Source organism: Dunckerocampus dactyliophorus, chromosome 1 (genome assembly GCF_027744805.1).
Source record: "Dunckerocampus dactyliophorus isolate RoL2022-P2 chromosome 1, RoL_Ddac_1.1, whole genome shotgun sequence".
Classification (NCBI taxonomy): domain Eukaryota; kingdom Metazoa; phylum Chordata; class Actinopteri; order Syngnathiformes; family Syngnathidae; genus Dunckerocampus; species Dunckerocampus dactyliophorus.
In genome coordinates, this window is record NC_072819.1 from 1,547,314 (window position 1) to 1,568,439 (window position 21,126).

The 21,126-nt window shown below is 44.4% G+C and overlaps 2 protein-coding genes across 5 annotated transcripts; both read left to right on the top strand.

Annotated features, from left to right (window-relative positions):
- Nucleotides 1-1,975: 1,975 nt before the first annotated feature.
- mrps9 (mitochondrial ribosomal protein S9) lies at nt 1,976-11,505 on the top strand. 2 transcript variants are annotated; one of them, XM_054773367.1, is made up of 12 exons: nt 1,976-2,110; nt 2,208-2,403; nt 5,191-5,373; nt 5,879-5,941; nt 6,032-6,062; nt 6,144-6,223; nt 9,010-9,095; nt 9,185-9,260; nt 10,456-10,624; nt 10,720-10,828; nt 10,983-11,152; nt 11,247-11,505. In XM_054773367.1, the coding sequence occupies exons 1-12, from the start codon at nt 2,034-2,036 to the stop codon at nt 11,336-11,338; spliced, it is 1,332 nt and encodes a 443-aa protein (XP_054629342.1). In that variant the 5' UTR covers nt 1,976-2,033; the 3' UTR covers nt 11,339-11,505. The 2 variants fall into 2 exon arrangements, with proteins under 2 accessions (XP_054629342.1, XP_054629352.1); XM_054773377.1 differs by lacking the exons at nt 1,976-2,110; nt 2,208-2,403 and adding an exon at nt 3,065-3,203.
- Nucleotides 11,506-11,663: 158 nt separating this feature from the next.
- Nucleotides 11,664-21,093, top strand: LOC129179721 (SLAIN motif-containing protein 1-like). Of its 3 annotated transcripts, none has more exons than XR_008570051.1 (9): nt 11,664-13,174; nt 14,363-14,496; nt 16,773-16,901; nt 17,609-17,683; nt 17,815-17,961; nt 18,055-18,560; nt 20,072-20,200; nt 20,282-20,549; nt 20,612-21,093. XR_008570051.1 is itself a non-coding variant. In XM_054773354.1 (9 exons), the coding sequence occupies exons 1-9, from the start codon at nt 12,855-12,857 to the stop codon at nt 20,685-20,687; spliced, it is 1,581 nt and encodes a 526-aa protein (XP_054629329.1). In that variant the 5' UTR covers nt 11,664-12,854; the 3' UTR covers nt 20,688-21,093. The 3 variants fall into 3 exon arrangements, 1 of the variants encoding a protein (XP_054629329.1); XM_054773354.1 differs by having other exon boundaries at nt 18,258-18,560; XR_008570052.1 differs by lacking the exon at nt 16,773-16,901.
- Nucleotides 21,094-21,126: the final 33 nt, after the last annotated feature.

The following is a 21,126-nucleotide window of genomic DNA, read 5'->3' on the forward strand; positions in this document are numbered from 1 at the left end:
TTTTGCGATTTTCATGAACATGAAGTCCAGCAGACACTTCGCACCATCATGCTAGGTGTTATCATGTTAACATAAGCATGTTAGTATTGTTAGCATGCTAACATGGGCATACAAGCATTTTTTGCGATTTTCATGAATATGAACGTAAGCAGACACTTAGTGCTATCATGCCAGGTGTTAGCATGTTAACATAATTATACTAACATGTTGAGCATTTTCAGAGGTAGGCACTTATACAAACACTTGGCACGATTATGCTAGGCGTTATCATGCTAACATTAGCATGCTAGCATTGTTAGCATTCTTTAAGTGATTCAAACCCTTCCATGTTATATTTTCATGGTCAAAGAATCTAAGTATGTGAATACAATAAACGTAGGGCTAATAGTTATGGTGTAAATCACAATGTGGGGGGAACCATGGCACTTGGCGGAGGTCTGCGCTCTCCTGAGTGCTTTTCTGGTTTTATTTGTATTATTCAAGTATTCCAATTATTATTCTGTTCAATTTGCTTTTTTAAATGTGAATGTTTCAATGTTGTTCAGGCACCGTTTCAAATATACCGGTTTGGCATCGATATCGCGTGAGATGTAAACAACCCCAGTGTGGAGCGTACGGCATCAAAGTGCTAGAGCCATCATCTTGGATGAGGACCATCCCAGAAAGCCGAGTCACGGCTCAAATGGTTGCCCACCCTCCTTTCACTCTCATCAGCGGCTGTGTTAGCCGCTTATTAACGAGGTGCATCTCGTCGTCAACAAGAAGTGAAGTCTGAACCCCCCCGGAGTCCCACGGTGACAATTCGCATATCAGACGCAGAGGGATGATTAATGCCCCCCGCTGTGAATTAGAGACCACAGCTCCAAACTATTTTTCTCGGTGCTCAGAAGGACGCTTGTGGCAAGAAAAGGGGCGCAAACATTATTTATCATTCAAGTGACGACAGCCCCTCCAGGCAATTTAAGCGCACCGCCATATCGACTGGCACCGGCCTGGAGTCACTTTGATTAATCTTCCCGTGTCCCTGTTCCAACTCTATCAGAGTCACCGAGGTGAAGATACACAGCATTGATCTGTAGGCACAACGCACGGGAGAAACACAACGCATGCACACTCATCCACAGCACCGGAAGCGCCCACAGCACAGAGGGAGCACCGAGTTCAGATGCATATTCACATGCATATCTTCTGCAACACATTGTGTTGATTTGTGCGGCCTGTTTCTTATGTATCTCGGGGTTTTCAGTGTGCTTTTACACTACAGAGCGCAGATATTTCAACAAGTGGTGTCATTGAAGTGGCTTCTGTAAGTCATTACCCAATTGTTCGCGTATTTCACTCTTTTTGAGGCAATTTACACATTTTATTTACATCATTTGTCTTTACAGGCGGTTTTCTTTCATGGCCATGTGCTTCTTATTATCCAATTTACGGTGCATTTTTTCTGTCGTCTTGGTGTGGATATCTCAACTCAAATGACATCTCTTCATTACGTATATGAAGTGCTTTATTATTGATTATATATGCACTTTTATAGATTACAATAAATATGGAAGCCCGGCTGAAAAAACAAATACCCCAATGGTGAGTCATAATTAGCAGACAAAGTCAAAATTATGAGAGAAAAAGTCAAAATGATGAGATACAAACAGCGCACGTGCCGCCTTCTTCAAGTGAGCCCTAGACACAGCACGCAGTAGTGATGGAAATTTCAGCTCTTTTTACAGAGCTTGTTGTTTGGGATCGGCTCTTCGCTCGCAAGTGGCTTAGATTAATTTATTACCAAATTATGTGGATTGTGTAAAATGAATGAGCAAATCTCAATAAATTACCCATCTCAATCTCTTCATTCAAATTTCTCACAAACGAATCGGCTCTAATAGCACCACAGCCTGTTTAACCCACTGAACTCTATAACTGGAATGGCCCCGATCGCTTGCTGCGCATTGGAGGCTTGAAGCCACCGGAAGTATAGAAGTCGCCATGTTGTTTCACCCAAAACAAGAAAGCCTAACAACTAAGAAGAGTTGGAGATGCCGTCTTGTGCTGCTAATAATTGCACAAATCGTGATACTCGTGAAAGTCGCGAGAAGGGACTTACATTTCACAGGTAGGTAAATGCTTATAAATAATAAAAATAGATACTTTAAATCTGTAAGCATCTTTTCATCTAAGTAGTTGTAAATGAGCCCCTTATTCTCCTTTAGATTTCCACACTGCAATGTTCAACTTCTAAAGCAATGGGTAGTAAATATGCGGAGAGACAGGTGGATTCCTGCAGCCAGATCGCAACTCTGTTCAAGTCATTTCACCGAGGAGAACTTGGACAGGACCGGCCAGACTGTTAGATTACGACAAAATGCAGTTCCAACAACATTTGACTTTCCTGATCATCTTCTAAAGGTATGCTAGCATTTAACTTTGATACTACGTAGATCCTTATCGTAACAAATACCTTGTGAACACTGAAATTGACTTGTTATGCATTGTAATTTCACACCATAGAGGTAGGAAAAAACTTCAACTGGAGGGAAATTTTGAGATTTGGGTCTAGTAAATTTGCCTTGTTTCAATGTAATTTTTGTTAATTCGTGTTAATTTTTATACCGAAACATAATAAATGTAGTGTGTATGTGTAAGCGTGTGTGCTTTTTTGGGTGAAGCAAGATGGCCGACCAATGGCTTCATGCGGTCAGCAGGGACGCCCCTTCCAATAGTAGAACAGAAGAGTTCAGTGGTTTAACCCCGGCCCCTCCAATGACAGTCCCCTTTAACAGAAAAAAGACGAGGAAAAACTAATCGGCTCCCAACGAAGCGTTTATTTCAAAAAGCCTGTTCTTTCGTTCCGAGTCCTTCGCGACCCCACCGGCGCATCAGTAGCACTGTGCACATGCGCAGTTTGTATCTCATAATTTCGACGTTTTAGCTCATAATTGTGACTTAAAATTGGGATATTTTTTCTTTCAGTGTCGGAAACGGGCTTCCATAAATAAATCACATATTAATCAGCTTTCAGAGATGCTGCCCGGAGATTAACCCTTTCCGGGTTTTCATGCTCCCAGACGTAACAACTTCCGCTGTGACGTCACTATTTGACAGCCAGCATGGCGGCGCCGTGTACGCGAGCTGTTGTGCATTGCCTCAGAAGACGCGCGATATCCTGTTCTCTCATAAATGGAGTCTCGTCATATGCGAGTCGGCAGGTGAGTTTCTTCTGTTTTGTTTCAGCAATGAATGTTTCCCGACTTCCTGCAAGTTTAAAGGAGCTGAGAACGCTGACGCCCTTGAGTTAGCTTGTTAGCTAGCTGAACTGTCGTTATTAATTCATTGAAATAAAGCCAGGCTATGTTGTATTCAATTCTATGGGATCGTTCATGGTTTAATTCACCCTGAACATGCATATGAGTCAAACAGTAGCACATCACATAGTACAATTCACAGTTTTGCATGTCCAAAAAGGAGTAGGAAGAAGCAAAGCTTATTTAATCCCTCCCCCCTTGCGTTGTAGTTCTTATTCTTATTATTAATCGTAACTGTCGGTTACATTTCGTCTCTAGCAGACTGCTTCTTACAGTTTCTCGTCCTGTTTTATATTTGAATACTGTTCCTGGATGTATAAACTGCGGGGCGGATAAAAGCAATAGAAAAGGTCACTTTTCTACATGACTGTATGTCACATTCTGGCTCAGGAGGAAGCTGGAGCCTATCCCAGCTCCTCTAGACTGGTCACCAGTCCAACTAAACCACACAAACTCATGTTCACTCGAAATTTAGAGCTTAATATATAATGTAACAAGGAAAACAAGCAAAAAAGGAAAAAGAAAATGTCGATATTTTATGAGAATAACTTAATATTTTAATAAGTAATATTATCATTGTAGTAGTATCAAGTTGAAATTTATACAAAATATTTTTTCAAAAAGATGTAATATGAGAAACACAAATCGATGAATAACGTGATTGAAAAAGTTAATAAAGTTACGAGAATAAAGTCGTAATTATGAGAAGAGACTTACAAGAATAAATATACAGCTCAAAAAAATTAGAGGAACACTTCAAAAACACATCAGATCTAAACTGCGGGAAAAATGATGTAGAATATCTTTCCTGATAATAAGTGGGTGATGTATTAGTAACAAAATGATGCCACATCATTTGATAGAAATGAAAATGATCACCCTATAGAGGGGGGAAATCAAAGACACCCCAAAAATGAAAGTGAAAAAATGATGCAGCACACTGGTCCATTTTGCAAAAATGTCATTGTAGCAACTCAAATGATTCTCAATAGTTTGTGTGGCCCCCACGTGCTTGTACATGCCTGACAATGTCGGGGCATGCTCCTAATGAGACTACGGATGGTGTCTTGGGGGGGAAAAAAAACAACAGCAGAAATGGAAAAAGTGTCTGTAATTTTACGACAATAACGTCAAATATGAAGAGGAAAAAAATATTCTTAATGAGAAAAAAGTTAAAATATTATTTTACGAGAATAAACTTGTAATGTGAGGAAAAATAATATCATTTTAGTATCCTAGAGTTGAACTATTGGAGGAAAAATTATAATTTTTAAAAGTTGTGATATTATGAGAAAAAAAAATCAAATAAGGTTGGGGGAAACATAATGTGGGAGAAAGTCATAATAGATAAATCCAACAATAACAAAAAACAGCTTGACAATCAGTAATTGAGCCTCTTTGTCCCAGTACGTGGAGGCGGGGTTACTAATGAGTGTACATCAAAGCATATGCTAACATGAATGAAGGCACAGAAGCGATAGTTTCTAAGGCGAACGTAGGCCTGCCACGACAACAAATTTTGTTGGTCGATAATTGTGCTACAAATTATCGCTGATAATCGATAATATCGACTTTTAAAAAGCCCATTTTTTTCCATTAAATTTTTCATTTAAGTGTCACATATGAACCACGAGATGGTACTCAAGTGTAGTGTACCTGTGCGACGTTGCCTATTGTGGCGTTCACGAGTTGGTGAGGAAGCGGTAACTCTTTATTTCCGGAACTGTGGCATTCAGCTTAGAAGCCATCGCTTTTGTGCCTGTTCATTCATATTCGGTCATCCATACTAATATGCTTCACCTATATCGCAAAGCTGGGATGAAGTTTTTTTTCTAGAAAAGGTCTGGCCGGTTACGGAATGCTGCTTATTTTCTTTCCGTATCTTCTCCAGGTGGTCAGGAGGCAGATATACACAAGTGCAGTCACGCACAGGAAGAACCTGGCAGCCGCTGGTCCGGAAAAGTTCACGATGGAGTTTATTGAGAAGCAGGTGGAGGACTTCAACGTCGGCAAGCGGCACCTGGCCAACATGATGGGAGAAGACCCAGAGAACTTCACCCAGGAGGACGTAGATGTAAGATCTGAATTTCTAAAGTGTCTTCATCTGTGTTGTTGCCTATTCCATCTTTACTTGCCCTCTTTTCACTTGACTCGTTTTGTCTGTGTCGTAAACACACGCGTCCCCCGTGACCGCTTCTTTCCTCCCTGATTTTGACAAGCTCGAGCGTCAACCTGCCCCCTCGCACAGCACCTGTTCTTTCATTGATGGAAGCAACAGCGCAGGACTTGGCGCACACACACTTGCTGCACCATCTGTTGGACGGTTAATGACGACGCATCCATGCACGCTGAACTTATGGTGAACTGTTGCACACGTTGGCCACCCTCTGTTCGCTGTCATTGCTGTCACACACGCACACACACACCAAGGTGTCCCTTGCTTGAACCAGGGAGCAGCTTGTGGCTCCTCCCCCATCACGCTGACGGCGTGACCTCTGTTGTTGGAAGGCGTCGTCATTGTCATAAGCTGCCATTTTCTTTTCATGTAAATTTTAATATTTTCCATGCCCCCGCCACAGAGGAGCATCGCCTACCTCTTTCCCTCTGGACTATTTGAGAAGAAGGCGCGGCCCCTCATGAAGGTAAAGACGGCGACTGCCAACGTTAACTGTACGAAATGTAGGTCGTCAATCTTTCTTACCCTCTGCCCACTCACTGCCGGTCTTCTTTAGCATCCGGAGGAAATCTTCCCAAAGCAGCGAGGTACGTAACGTCTTTAATGACTTTAAAGTGTTTGTAGACATGCTCTCCGGGACTAACTATGCTCCTCCCTCTTTGGGGCAGCTGTCCAATGGGGGGCGGATGGACGGCCGTTCCACTTTCTGTTTTACACGAGAAAACAGGCCTACTACTCCTTGATGCACGTACGTTTGTTTCATCAGACACCTTTTCACCACGTGTATGAATTACTCGATCGTCAAACATTCATGATCTCATAATCCAAATGATACATACAGTGGTGTGAAAAAGTGATTTCTTTTTTTTTTGCATGTTTGTGACACTTAAATGTTTCAGATCATCAAACAAATGTAAATGTTAGTCAATGACAACACAACTCAACACTTTATGCAGTTTTTAAATTAAACTTTTTATTATTAAGGGAGAAAAATCCAAAAAAAGTGATGGCCCCCTAAAGCTAATAAGTGGTTGGCCCCCCTTAGCAGCAACAACTGCAATCAAGCGTTTGTGATAACTTGCAGTGAGTCTTTTACAGCGCTGTGGGGGAATTTAGCACAATTGTTGTCATTCAGCCATATTGGAGGCTTTTCCTTTTTAAGGTCATGCCACAGCATCTCAATAGGATTCAGGTCAGGACTTGTACTAGACCACTCCAAAGTCTTCATCCATTCAGAGGTGGACTTGCTGGTGTGTTTTGGATCATTGTCCTGCTGCAGAACCCAAGTTGCTTTTAGCTTGAGGTCACCAACAGATGGCCGGACATTCTCCTTCAGCACAATTCATGCTTCCATTCATCACAGCAAGTCTTCCAGGTCCTGAAGACCATCACACTACCACCACCATGTTTTACTGTTGCTATGATGTTCTTTTTCTGAAATGCCAGATGTAACGGGACACACACCTTCCAAAAAGTTCAGCTTTTGTCTCGTCAGACCACAGAGTATTTTCCCAAAGGTCTTGGGGATCATCAGATGTTTTTGGGCAAAATTGAGACAAGCTTTAATGTTGTTTTTGTTCAGCAGTGGTTTTGGTCTTGGAACTCTGCCATGCAGGCCGTTTTTGCCCAGTGTCTTTCTTATGTTGGAGTCATGAACACTGACCTTAACTGAGACAAGTGAGGCCTGCAGTTCTTTGGCTGTTGTTGTGGGGTCTTTTGTGACCTCTCGGATGAGTCATTTTGCTTGGCCAGCCACTCCTGGGAAGGTTCACCACTGTTCCATGTTTTGGCCATTTGTGGCTAATGGCTCTCACTGTGGTTGGCTGGAGTCCCATAGCTTTAGAAATGTCTTTTATAAACTTTTCCACACCGATAGATCACGATTCATCTCAGTTATGTTATGTTTTGGGGGCAAATCACTTTTTCACATAGGGCCACTACATTTTATGTTCAGTTGTGTTGTCATTGACTAATACAAACCTGTCTTAGCGGCCACCTTTATAGAACGGCCACTTGCCTATAGCGGCCACTGAAAAATCCCCCGCAGCAAATTTACATGTTATAGACCCTGTGTATAGCAGTCACCCGTCCAACGCGGCCAGCGGCCACCCATTTTGTCTCCCTTGGTCAATATCTGACTGCATATAGCAGCCAAATTACCAACTCAAGTAGAAGCTTCATGCACCAAAAAGTTTTGTTTTTCAATCAATGAAGCTGTCGTGTGTAGACTTTAATTACTGAGTCCTAGCTCAGTCACAATCATTCACAAGATCCACACAAACTGTCAGTTGTTCCTCATAAAAAAGTCGTCTTCTTTTGAGCTTGCTATTTCCTGGTCAAGCATGTAACTTTAAGAGCATTTGCACCAAAACATTACCGCAAAGTAGGCTGGGAACAGGACGTGCTCCCAGCGACGCTATAATACAATACAATACTGGTTGAACGCTAAAACCATGCTAACATATGTTATTAAAAAGCAGCGGGAGCAAAACTGAGTTGGGTTGTACTTAATTGAAGTATTTTAGAATGTACTCACGTTATTTTTCATCAATCCTCATCCACAAATCCATCAAAGTCCTCATCTTCTGTATTCGACACAAACAAAGCCGTCTTCTTTTCCGTTCGCTACTAGTCTGTTAACTTGTCAGTGTTATTCAGCTCCGAAGCAAAGAAGGAAACTTCTCCTGTTGCTTCTGCCAACTTTATTTATTGAACGCGGCCACCAGACAGCAGCTCAGAACACACACACATCTCTCAGCATCGTCTCTCCTTCCTGCTTGCCCACAAGGCAAAGGTTAAACAAGCCCCACTACATAGCTGTCCAGCCAATGCCTGTAACAAGTGACACCCGTTTATTTCCTGGTGTGAGACAATGTGCACAATGTGTGTCAATACTGTAATGCCGCTTGTTGTGGGGAAGGAGAGACTCACGTCGCCGATGCACTTTAATGGCTTTATTAACAGCGGAGAACACTGCAGGACTTTACATCCACGCCAACATAAACACACTTCCCAACTCTCTCCAAACTCACAGCTAGCACTGAGCCTAGCTCTCCTGCTCGGGACGCCCACCGTCACTTCCTGTCACTTCCTGATGAACTAAAGCTGTAATGACACTCTGCCGTATAAAAAGTAAAATATTAAAAAGAAGCGTAAGACATTACTAGCACAGCTTTGTTCTGTGGGTCGTGGATAATAACAAGCCTAGTAGTGCTGTACAACTTTTATCCGCAGTCCCACAGTTCCCTCTACTGGTCAACATTATTATTTTTTATTTTTTTCTTTTTTTTCCCCTTTACTGGTCAACATTCAAACTGGACACCAACCTGTCTATAGAGGCCACCTGTCTATAGCAGCCACTTTTGAAGTCTCCCTTTAATGGCTGCTATAGACAAGTTTGACTTATTTAATTTTATTTGATGATGTGAAACATTTAAGCGTGACAAACATGCAAAAAAAAAAAAAAGAAAAGAAATCACACCACCGTATCAGCATGTTCATCCAGTCTGAGTCTTTTCACTGTCTGGTGTGAAGGAGACGCAGAGTAAAATCCTCAACATCGAGAGGCATCAGGATCGGCTACGAGCCAAAGGGCTCTTCTCCAAGGACGTCAAGCAGATGTAGGAGCAAAAAGTGTTTTTTGAGGATGCATGGAGACTTGAAATGCTTCAATCTAATTCATCTACTTTTCTGTCTTTAACCCCTTCAGTTCCCTGAGTACAAGCAGGTGGCTCCTGAAGGAGGAGTTGGAGGAGTTGCTTGTGGAGACCATGTCTGTTCACGATGTAAGCGACTTTCAGGCCGGGTGTTCCTTTGAGGCATCCCATTGGCCGTAATTTTGTTTGTAAATATTTTTTGACAATTTACAGATTATTGCATTCTTGTAAATTTACGAGAAAAAAAGTTGTAATATTACGTGTCACACGTGTCGGAGGGAAAATAGAGCATAGCTCTACAGGAAGGAAGGAAACTTTCTTCTTGCTTCAGGCAAGCTTTTATTTATAACGTGGCAGCAAAACAGAGCAATTGATCATTTAGCATTTAGATTAGCATGGCTAGCTAGACCTTCTCACTTCCGCCTTCCTCACCCCGCCTCCTCCAGATGCCTGTTACGATGGAGTATTAAAATAATCTGGGATTTCGAGAATAAATCCTACATTTACCACAATAAAGTAATAAATTTACCAGAAAAAAAACTTGGAACTTTGTCACAGGCATTGCCTGAGACAGCTATGAAAAGGGAGGCCTTTATGTGTCCATATAACGACTTTTTTTTTCTTCTCATAAATGTAGGACTTTTTTCTCTTAAATTTACGACTGTATTCTCATACATTTCCGTCTTTTTTTCTCTCTGAAATTGACTACTTCATTCTTGTAAATTTATGGCTTTATTCTTTTTTTCCCCAATGTGGCCCTGATACGCCGTCGTAATGGTCAGATATTTTTTTGTAAATATTTTTTTGACCACTAGTAAAAGAAAAGTACATATTTCACAATTCGATATTCTAATAAAAATATATATGTATATTGTAAATATTTGTCAATTTGCAGATTTATGGTCAAAAATATATTTTTATGTAAATATTTTTTTATGTCAAAGTGGACCAATGGCTCCCTGCACTTTTGCAAATGTGCGGGGATCCACTGTACTTGGTTAACTCATTCAATACCAAAGACGTATTTATGGTTTTATAAAACTGAGCACCCGCTCCCAAAGATGTATTTATTTATACGTCATTTATGTTTTTTTTGTTTTTTTGCGCGAAAGGCAAAAAGAGGTGGTGATGCAACTGCACACTATTAGATGTCACTTTTAGAGCAGTTTTAAGCCATAAAAAGGGCCACAGCTTGGCAGAAGTGCATTTGGTAAGAGCTCGGCAGGGATCTTTTACTGTAAATGTAAAAACATGTTTATATCGCCATAGAAGTCAATATTCTGGTCTCAACCCTCACGTCTGACACGTTGCTTTTTCATTTCAGTACAGTCGCTTCCTCCAGCTAATGGAGCGACTGTTGTCTCTGCCGTACTGCACCGTGGAGGAGCAGTTTGTCTTAAATTACCGCCGGCAACTTACAGGCCAATCCAGAAAGGACACAATCCCACCAGTCGAGAAGGATGAAAGGGGCGTGGCCTGCAGCACCGCTGAAGGTACATACATGCCTTTGTGATATTTGTTTATTTTACATTTTCAGGTGGAAAAATGTGACCCTCGTTGTCTTTGGTGTGCTTGTCTTTATTCTAAGGACGAAGAAAGACGTCCAATGCCGCCGTGATCCTGAGAGACGGTGGCTCTGGATCTGTCAGCATCAACAAGCAGAATTACCTCCAGTACTTCCCTGTGCTACAAGACAGGTTGGCTATGTTTTTCTTGTGATTTGTGTGTGTCAGCTGCCTCACAAACACTCCTACTGCTGTCCAATCAGGCGCTCCTCTGGGAGGACTCGGGCCAACCACGCTGACGCTTACTGGTCCTCACGTCTGTCCTCATTTCATGTTGTGCATGCAGAGAACAGCTGATGTTCCCCCTTCAGTTCATGGACACGCTGGGACGCTTTGACCTGGAGTGCAGCGTGAGCGGCGGTGGGCGGTCCAGCCAGGCGGGCGCGTTGCGACTCGCCATCTCCCGAGCCCTTTGCAGCTTTCTGTCGGAGGGAGGTGTGGAGGCCATGAGGCAAGGTGAGGAAGCCTTTTTTTTTTTTTTTTTTTTTTTTTAAACAAAATTTCTTATTCAACAGAGTAAATATTTGAGGCTTTTATCTCTGTTTGCTAGCTGGTTTGCTGACCCCAGACCCGAGGGTGCGAGAGAGGAAAAAGCCGGGTCAGGAAGGTGCCAGGAGGAAATTCACCTGGAACAAACGTTGATACTACACGAACGCGTGAAAGCATTAAACTCAGTTCAGTATTCCTGACTTGGGACTGAGATCCCTCACGCCTGCAAGGGAAACATTTCATGCTCAGCCACCTGATGGCGCCCATTTGCAGAAATGACTAACTACGTTGTATAGTAATAAAGTTCCATTGCTTTTCTATCCACTCGGAAACATTTTCAGGTCAAAACGGCAAAGTATTTAGTTTCAGCCTCTCATCCACACGGGAACGGCGTTCTGGGTGACCTGAAACGCTATTTTTTGAAAACGGCTTCCAGCTTGTTGTTGCTATGTATACAGGCAATACGAGAACAGTCACGTAACCGACCTGCCGCCATCACGTGACCAGAAGTGAGCTGGACCAACAGAATATTTTGACGGACATAACTCACCCGAGTCGATATTCCCGTCATATTTTGTTGTCTTATACTCCATAATGACTCGCAAAAGTAATTCCACTTTGCGTAAGTCTTAAAGAGCTTTCCAAAGCAGAAACGTCGGACTTGTAATGGTTTGGTGTCACGTGGCTCTGCCCGCGTGCTTGTTCACAGCGCCGCACGTAGGTGTGCCTTGTGCAGTACATTGTTTTCACGCAGCATTCACTAATCTGGTACAGTATGGACGTGACTTTAGTTCAACCCGCCCAAAAAAAAGAAAATCTCAGGACCGTTCCCATGTGGACCGCAGGCCTCTCTGTATGACTTCCTGGTACTCTCCAGGTACTCTTGCTTCTTCTCACAGTCTAAAATATGTACGTTAGGTTCTTTTAGTGGTCATATCATGAGACAGCATTGCTAACCAGTCATTAGTTTTGAATTAGTAACGGAAGTACTCCATTAATGTATTTTGTTAAGCAACTATTGCATTCCCTTTTTTGAAAAACCTTCAAAAGTATCAACGAAATCGGATTATACCAAACCGCTAGGGAGCAGTGTTCTGTTCTTGAGCAACCATAACGCTTATTGACTAACTACTTGGTTTCCTTTGCTGTAGCGACATCCACATCTTTGATATATTTAGTAGATTTATGGTTGTGATGTTTGAAATAGTATTTATTGCTCTAAGACGCGTCAAACTCTTTGGGGCGATTCGCCCGAGGAAATAAATGTAACTTTGCGGCAGTGATCAGGTTTGGCCACAAGACGGTGCCAAATGCACACTTGCCGACATGCTATATTTGCTATAGTCTGATCATTTCTACGCGAAGATTTTCAAAATAATTGACTGACTGCAAGTTTGCCTTCAATTTTTATGATTTAAAAAATGTTTCATGATGATAATCAGAATAAAACACAGGACACATTTGAGGCATTTAAAAAAATGTGTGGTCACACTTTCTTAGCGATTGTGGCAGGTGCACTCGATGAAATAATAACGCCGGTTGGCGGTGGAGCTTATGGTGACATGGGCGGAGTCACAAGAGTGGCCAAATGAGTGAAGTGTCCAGGCGAGCGCGCTGATCACATTGCCAACAAGTTCATACACTGTCTGCGCTTACGTGTATTAAGTGGATGTGTGCGCGCCGAGATCAGATGGAGGCCGCGGTTCTGAAGTCCAGCATCGTTCCGGGGGTGCACTGCAACAGCAACCCAGTGAGCGGAGATCTGCAGGTGACGAGGCTACAGGAGCTGGTGCTCAGGCTGGAGCTCCACAACGAACAGCTCCGCACGAGGGCTAGCGCGGGGGGTCGCTGCTGCCCGCCGGCCTCCCTGAGTCCACAGGAGGACGCCGGCGAGGATCCCCGAAAGCGTGACGGATCCGTGCTGTTGGTTCTAGACGAGGTGGAGCTGTTGGACGTGGACCTTCTTGGATGCTCAGATGATGAAACATGGTGAGTGTTTGAGTAGTACAGTAGTTTAGTGTTTGTTAGGATGTTGAGGTAAGGTAAGGAATCCAACCCCATAAACTGTTTAGAGTACCTGAAAGCCAAATGTCTTGTTACTTTTAATTACTTTTAATTCCTTCATTACAAAACAACTTTCAATGATATTCTTGATCAATACTGTCCATTTGAAGGGCGTGGCTGCTGTCTCCACCGTTGGTAGGACACTAGAGATGTCCCGATCCACACTTTTTGGCATCCAATTTGATTTTTTTATATAGTCTTGCCGATCCGATCCGGTACACATTCTTTTGTGGAATTGAATGTGGTTCTCAAAATAGCTCTTCAAAGCATGAAAAATAACGCAACCAAAGTATTGCTGAATTGACTTTTTTTTTTTTTTTTTTTTTATTACACGGCAAATATTATTTGGCTTTTGTAACAAACCTCTGTGAGTCAGGTCCCTAATCCAATAAAAGATCCAATAAAAGATAAAACTTGAAAAAATGGTTGTGCAACTTTCAGTGTCGACGAATCATTTAACCTGCTTTTAGATCAACTTGTGGTGTGAATTAGAATATACAGCTTTTTTTTTTTTTTTAAACAAACTCTCTTCAGCACAATAGTAATTTATTGACGGTCCCTAGTATAAACAACCAGCGGTTACAGCAGCCTTGGCGGAACCAAAAATGTTTCATTGGTGTGGCAATAAGTTGATACTTGAAATGTCTGGATGGCCTGCGGGGTGGCCGGAGAGTGACCAAGGGTGGGCACAGCTACCTTTGGCCGCCACGTGGCTTCGACACTGGACAGCGGCACTTCCTGTGCACCGCACCATGACACAGCAGTCCGGGCACAGTGAGGGGGAACTACCGCTGGAGCTACGGAGCTGAATATCCGCCGTCCATCGTAAAACTAACTTCACCACGGTACTCCGCGGACACGTCTGCATACTGGTGTTGCCTTTTCTTCTTATGGTGGCGGGAGTCGAGCGGCAACCAACTTTGAGGCACATTGGCACCCCTACCATGTCCCAACGCTATACGGCCACCGGATCGGCCCGATCCCGTGGCAGAAGCCGATATTACCCGATCTTCAAAATACAGCGGATCCTGACGACCGGATCGGGACATCCGTATAGGGATACACTTTTGCTGTGATGCTTTTTCTGAATGAACTTGTGTGTGTCTGAAACAGGTTGTACGTGTCCCCCAAAGCCAAAGAGTCAAAGGCGGAGAACACCCTAACCCCACTGCAGTGGTGCCGGCAAGTTTTGGATGATCCAGATTGGGATCTGATGAAGCGTTCACTGTGCCTCAGGCTGAAGTCAGGTGGGAGAGAAGTTGTTATATATTTTTCTAGTGTTGCCATTGTGCAGTTAAACATCGGCTTTCGTAGTCCCCAGTTTTCGTAAAAAAAAAATTTGCATAAAATATTGCCACAATTTTTGCACACGGTCCCATAACAAAGACAAACAAAGAACCCAAATGCAATTTCCAATGGGAAACGTTTCCACTGTTTTCATACGGCTGGGATTCTGTCAAACCTTTTGCTCCGAATTAAGCATGAAAACCCAGGTACCAGTCTCTGTTGCCATTTACGGCCATCTGAGGCCGTAACCACGTGTGCTGTCCACTTTGCGGCTCACAATAACTACCCCAGTTGGTGAGACCGTTGTCTTTTGTCCTTTCAGTGTGTCGGTGCCAGGCGGTACCGATGAGATAACGGTTCAGTGGTACTCTATTCTCAAAAGACTGGCTTTATTTGCTACTTCAATTGTATGCTTTTATGCAAGGATGGAACAGAGTTTGACAATTCTTGTCCCATTAAACTTTAATCCGCTGTTGATTTTGTAATGAAAGTCCATATTTACGGTAGGTTCATTTTTACAGAGACGCATACAAAGGCAACAAATACAAAAAAACCCTATAATGAATGAATTTGTATTTGATTGCATGAAAGAAGTTTTTGATCCCCTAAGTTTTTGATCCCCTACCAGCCAGCAAGGATTCCCAGCAGCTACTGTATGTCCCCATGAAGTCCTGTCCCTTGAAGAAGCTCGGTGAAAACTCGACCACAGTCGGCACAATAAATCAGAAATGGAAGTACAGTCCAGACCACGTTACATCTGAATGGAATGCTCATGAGGCTGATTCCAACCAAACGACTGTCGTTGCCTGCATTGCCATTGACTGTTGCTGATTGGATTTTAACGACTGTCATTTTGTACCACAAAAGAGTGGAAACCGTTCTGGGCAGGCCCGTACCTCTTTTTTTAGAAGATACATAATTTAGATCCTGCACCAACCCCTCAGACTTGAGCTGTCCTGTCTAGTTCTTGAGCATGAACTGATGAAGCCTGCTCGGGTGAAAGGCGAAACGTCTTCTCAGACAACCTGAACTGTCCAGTTCCGATCAATTCAATGCCCCGAGAATACAATGACCTGGATGAATGAGAATATTCACAGGCAACCGACCAATAGCACTCACTCACTCTCACCTCACGGGCTAAGGGTGATTCTGGAAAGGTTGAGGGGTCAGCCCAAATCTCAAGGAAGCTGCGAACACAGGCACCAAGAAAACCACCAGTACCACACTTCGTTGGAATGGATTGCGAGTGCCCGCAAGGTCCCTCCCGCTGCTCTAGAAGACACGTCTCCAGGCCTGTCTGAAGTTTGCCCTTGAACACCCAGTTGACTTACAGGAGACAAGGCTTGGGCGAATGTGGTGTAGTCCGAGACCACAATTGAGCTCTTTGGCATCTGGATGCAGAGAAATACTAACTAATACTAACATTCTTCTTTGGGGTTGTTCCTCTTCTAAGGGTACAGGAGGACTTTACCACACTGAGGTGCCGATGTACCAGATGATCAGATGGTCCAGCAAGACCGTGAACTAAAACATACAAAGGAGTGGCTCAAGAAGACTCATTAAGATCATGGAGTGGTCTAGCCAGTCTCAGGACCTTAATCCTATTGAAATTCAGTGGAGGGAGATAAAACTTTGACTTTGACGTTGCCAACCGACAGCCTCGTGAACCTTAAGTTTTTGGTTTGGAGTCTAACAGGAGTGCGACAAAATCCCCCCTGAGATAACAACAAATGTTTTGGGTTCAAATACGTATTTCACACAATCAAATACAAATACTAACCGTATTCCGTCTCTGTAAATAGTAATAAATAAATAAATAGTAAACCAAGCGTTAAAAATAAGAATTTTTCAAGTCTTTGTAAGGGGGTAAACCTTTAAAATTGGCAGGGGATCAAATCATCATTTCCTCAACTGTATACTGTCTGTGATATCATGAATTTCTCTGTACCAGGGAAGCTACACAAAGAATGAAGACTGAAATCTGAGTGAAAGTACCATTGTCAAGTTGAACAGACATGCCTTGAAACGCATGCTTGAAGTCTTGCATATGCATCTTTACCCATGTTGACGTACGCCTGTTTCAAGGAAAGTATATAAGTGCTGTCTGCCAGTCAGAAGCTTCATCATGCATTGCGTGTCCGTGTCTGTGGCAATGGGATGATCCAAGCTCGATATCACGTTGTCTACAGTCTGACATTGTCATTGTGCCCCGTGCCCATTGTCTGTTTCCCCAAAGCATCCGCAGCTTCCTGCGGGCGCAGACCATTGGCCAACCCTGACTGCTCCCCCCAACACCTGAGCAGAGTTGCAGGCGTATCCCCCATTGGCACGCCCTGCTCCCCCCTTTGTTCCTCTGACACACATGGTAACCACACAGCATGTACACACGCACACACAATCAAAGTTATACTCTCGTAGAGGACTGGACTGTGGCGACCATCGTTAAGCATAAAGATGGTATTGGAACATCTACCCGGATGTTGTAAGGATGCGGTGGTGGCGGTCGATTAACAATCTCTTTACTGGGGGTTTGGCAGTGGCTCAGGAGGTAGAGCAGGTCGTCCAGAAACCGGAGGGTCGGCGGCTCTCTCCTCGCTCCCTCCACCCAGTCACCGGTGTCGTGTCCCTGGGCAAGACACTTGAGTGCCTCCAGTGCTGCCCACGCTGGTGTATGAATGTTTGGTGGTGGTTGGAGGAGCCGTAGGCACGAATTGGCAGCCATGTTTCCGTCAGACTACCCCGGGGCAGCTGTGGGTACAGATGCAGATGACTACCACCAGTGTGAGACAGAGGAGTGAATGAATAATGTGTTCACTTCATTGTGAAGTGCTTTGGCTGCTATAAAACAAATAATCTAACCCGTTATTGTTATTGCAGCCACGCAAAAACATCAGCAAACTCAGCTGTGCTCCTCACACAGTCGTGACTCAAGTCAGACAGTCGGAAATCACTAAACTCAAACGCGACACATGACTTGGTGTCATGCTACAGTACCCTTGAGCATGTTAAAGGATCTGCTCCTGTGAAAGCGACAGTAATAACTAAAAAATAATAATGAATGTCTTCCCTCAGTGTCCTCGCCGCGTCCTCGTCAGAGTCCCGCGGGTAAGGCAAGGACTCCTACCTTCATCCCACACCTCACCCGTGGTAAGACCAGTTCCTCACTCATTCGTTCACACTATGAGCAGTGAGATTCCATTTCCACGTCTTTAACGCGGAGCCGGGCGGGGAGTTGTGACGATGTAAGCGGCTTAAAATCTTTTGACTTGTGTTGCCAGGCAGCAGCCTGCGGTGCCGGAGCCCTCGGCCACGCGTGGACCGTGACCTCATCTCCCCAAGAGTGGGCGAGGATGAGTCTGTCACCCACGGCTACAAACTGCAGGATCTAACTGACGTGCAGGTGGTGGCGCGGCTGCAGGAGGAGAGTAGGTCCAAACCCAAAGACATCATTTAAGTTATTTGTGCTTCTTCGTGTTTGATGTCTGACCACCGTTATGACCCGCCCCCTCTAACTGTAGACCTCAGAGCTCATCGCTACTTCAGCTTTATTAACCCCACAAGGTGTGTGTGTGTGTGTGTGTGTGCGTGCGTGCGTGCGTGCGTGCGTGCGTGCGTGCGTGCGTGCGTGCGTGCGTGCGTGCGTGCGTGCGTGCGTGCGTGCGTGCGTGCGTGCGTGGCCGCCATGCTGTGCCGTGCCATTCCTCATGTCTCGCTTGCCCAGGACTCAGACAGGACTACGCCAGCACGTCCTCCATCCTGGCCACCCGACGCAGCCAGAGCATCACCTTCCCACTCAGCGCCCGTCCCGACCCGGAGGAGGGAGACAAGGGGGCAGACGAAAACTTCAGTCCCTTGCCGCCTCAGCTCCACGTCTCCCCGCTGTCTCGCGGCCGCACCTTCTCCAGCGCCAAAGACTGGCGAAGAAGCAGCAGCTTCCTGTCCACCCCTCCTTCTGCCCCGCCTCACCCATCCGCAGGGTTCGTCTACCACACGCCGCCTCGGCAGCATCCGCCACCGGGAGGAGGTGAGCGAACGTGGCCTTGACATCAAGTGATCCCACTCTGATGAACTTAATAATAACCATCTAATCCTCTTGTACAAGTGGGCTTAAAGCTCCGCCTGCAGTGCCTTTCCGGTCCCAGTTTGATGGGATTAGATTGAGCTGCACGTATCTGACCGCCATCACTGGGAATGGTTAAAGGAGCTTTATGTAGCGTCTTAAACCGTCACAAGGAGCGGCCGTGACCTCCAGATGTCACGCCATTCAGCAGGAAGTGACTTTGGGATAACTCCTGCTGCGGGTGTTACTCTTAGCACACATCAGTTCACTGTACACTACTGCAGCTCTATACATGCAGTGGTGTGGAAAGGTGTTTGCTCCTTTACTGATTTCTTACTTTTTTGAAAGTTTGTCACACTTAAAAGTTTTCTCAACAACTCAACACAAAATCCATTTTTTAAATGAAACTTTTTATTATTAAGGGAGAAAAAACATCCAAAGCTACATGTCCCTGTGTGAAAAAGTGATGGCCCCCTAAAGCTAATAAGTGGTTGGCCCCCCTTAGCAGCAACAACTGCAATCAAGCGTTTGTGATAACTTGCAGTGAGTCTCTTCCAGCGCTGGGGAGAAATTTTACACAATTGTTGTCATTCAGCCACATTGGAGGCTTTTCCTTTTTAAGGTCATGCCACAGCATCTCAATAGGATTCAGGTCAGGACTTGGACTAGACCACTCCAAAGTCTTCATCCATTCAGAGGTGGACTTGCTGGTGTGTTTTGGATCATTGTCCTGCTGCAGAACCCAAGTTGCTCTCAGCTTGAGGTCACCAACAGATGGCCGGACATTCTCCTTCAGCACAATTCATGCTTCCATTTATCACAGCAAGTCTGGCTCTGAAAACAAAATAAAATAAAATGCGCCTGCGTTCGTTGTCCGTAACTGTCAAGGGAAAATGTGCGTCTGGCTCCAAAATAGATAAGAGACAAGACAAGTTCTTTCAGGCTAATGAGAGGTACTATTTCATAAAACGTGCACGCCAGCAGACAAATCAATACATGTAAAAATGTTAGTTAATGTAAGAAACCACACAAGTGAGGGGAGGGTGATCTCCTCCGGTGAGGGACGGAGATGGTGAAGGGCAGGCTCGCATGCCCAGACACACAAGTCCATTTGAATTAGGTGATAAGCACGCAGAGGACTTTCTCCACAAAGGATCCTGCTAAAATGAGATGAAGGCTAAGGACATCATATGATAGAACACGAGGAAAGCTACTAGTAAAGCACAACTAAAATGAATCACTTTAAGTGCAAATATAACACATTTTTCTCAATCCACAACTATGGCATTTTGCCATTCATCCACGACCGTCACCTCATGTTGCAGCATGATAATGCACGGCCCCTATGTTGCAAGTGCCTGTACACAATTCCTGGAAGCTGGAAGCATGTTTGGGACGCTCTGGATCGGCCTATCTGGTATTTGCAGCAAATGGCGGTCGCACCTGACACTGACTGTTTTCTTTGTCTCTGTCAGATAAGATGGGGAGGAGCTTGCCTAACCTCGCTGGAGCTCCTAGTAATCCCAGCATCCCTAGTGCTTCCTTGCTTCGTAACAGCCAGAGCTTTGATTCTCCAGGTGGCATCACTCGCCAGGAGTCTTCTAGTGAGTCATCACATCCTACCTTTTGAGATTTGCATGAAAGCCTACCCGGCAGCTCCACGTTTTTTGCGCTTGTACCTCCAGTGGCCTCCCCCAGCTTGCTGCACACCGGGGTCCAGAGTGTGGGGGGTGTCGGTGTTAAGGCCACCTCCTTTGTCAGCCCCACCATCAAGGGCTCTGCCTCGGTGCCGACGTCGTTGTCGCTGGGTGGCAGGAGTGGGATCCCTCTGCTAAGTAAACCATCCTCCTCCTGTGTGTCAGCATCACTTCACAGCATCCTGTCTCCGCCCACCTGCTACGACGATACCACAAGCCCCACACCTCGCGTCAAGGCGGCCCAATCAGCGTGCAGGTATAGAAATATTTCGTGGCATCTTCCAAGTGACTCATGTGACCGTAGTGTCCTGATTCCAGTTTACTGACACCTCCGAGGAGCTTGTCGGCCTTCAGCAACCTCCATGACCGCGCCTGGAGGGACAGCCGCTACTGACCGAAAGCGCCGACCAGACATTTAATGACTTCCTGCTGCTTTTGTGCAAAGAAACACATTTTTAAACGACAAGTGTGATGACTAAGTTTTGCCCTTTTAGCATCATGTGTGCCATGCAAAAGCTGAATGGAATGTATTTGCATCAGTCAGGTTTAATTATAATAACATAAGGAAATGTAAGTAAATTAACTTTTATTTGACATGTTTCACAAGGGTTTGAAAAAACACAACACTGCATTTTTTTATGTTGCACGTTAAAATCGAGATATTGTCCTGTGTGTTTGCTACAGCTTACACTTAATGTCACAGTCAAGTAACACCCTTTGTTTTATTTCTTTACGCACATTGCACTTGTTTCTATGATGGACTAACTGATCATTTTATTAAAATATATTTTTAATGCTCATGGCTTGTTTCTGTCAAGTGAGTGATAAAAGTA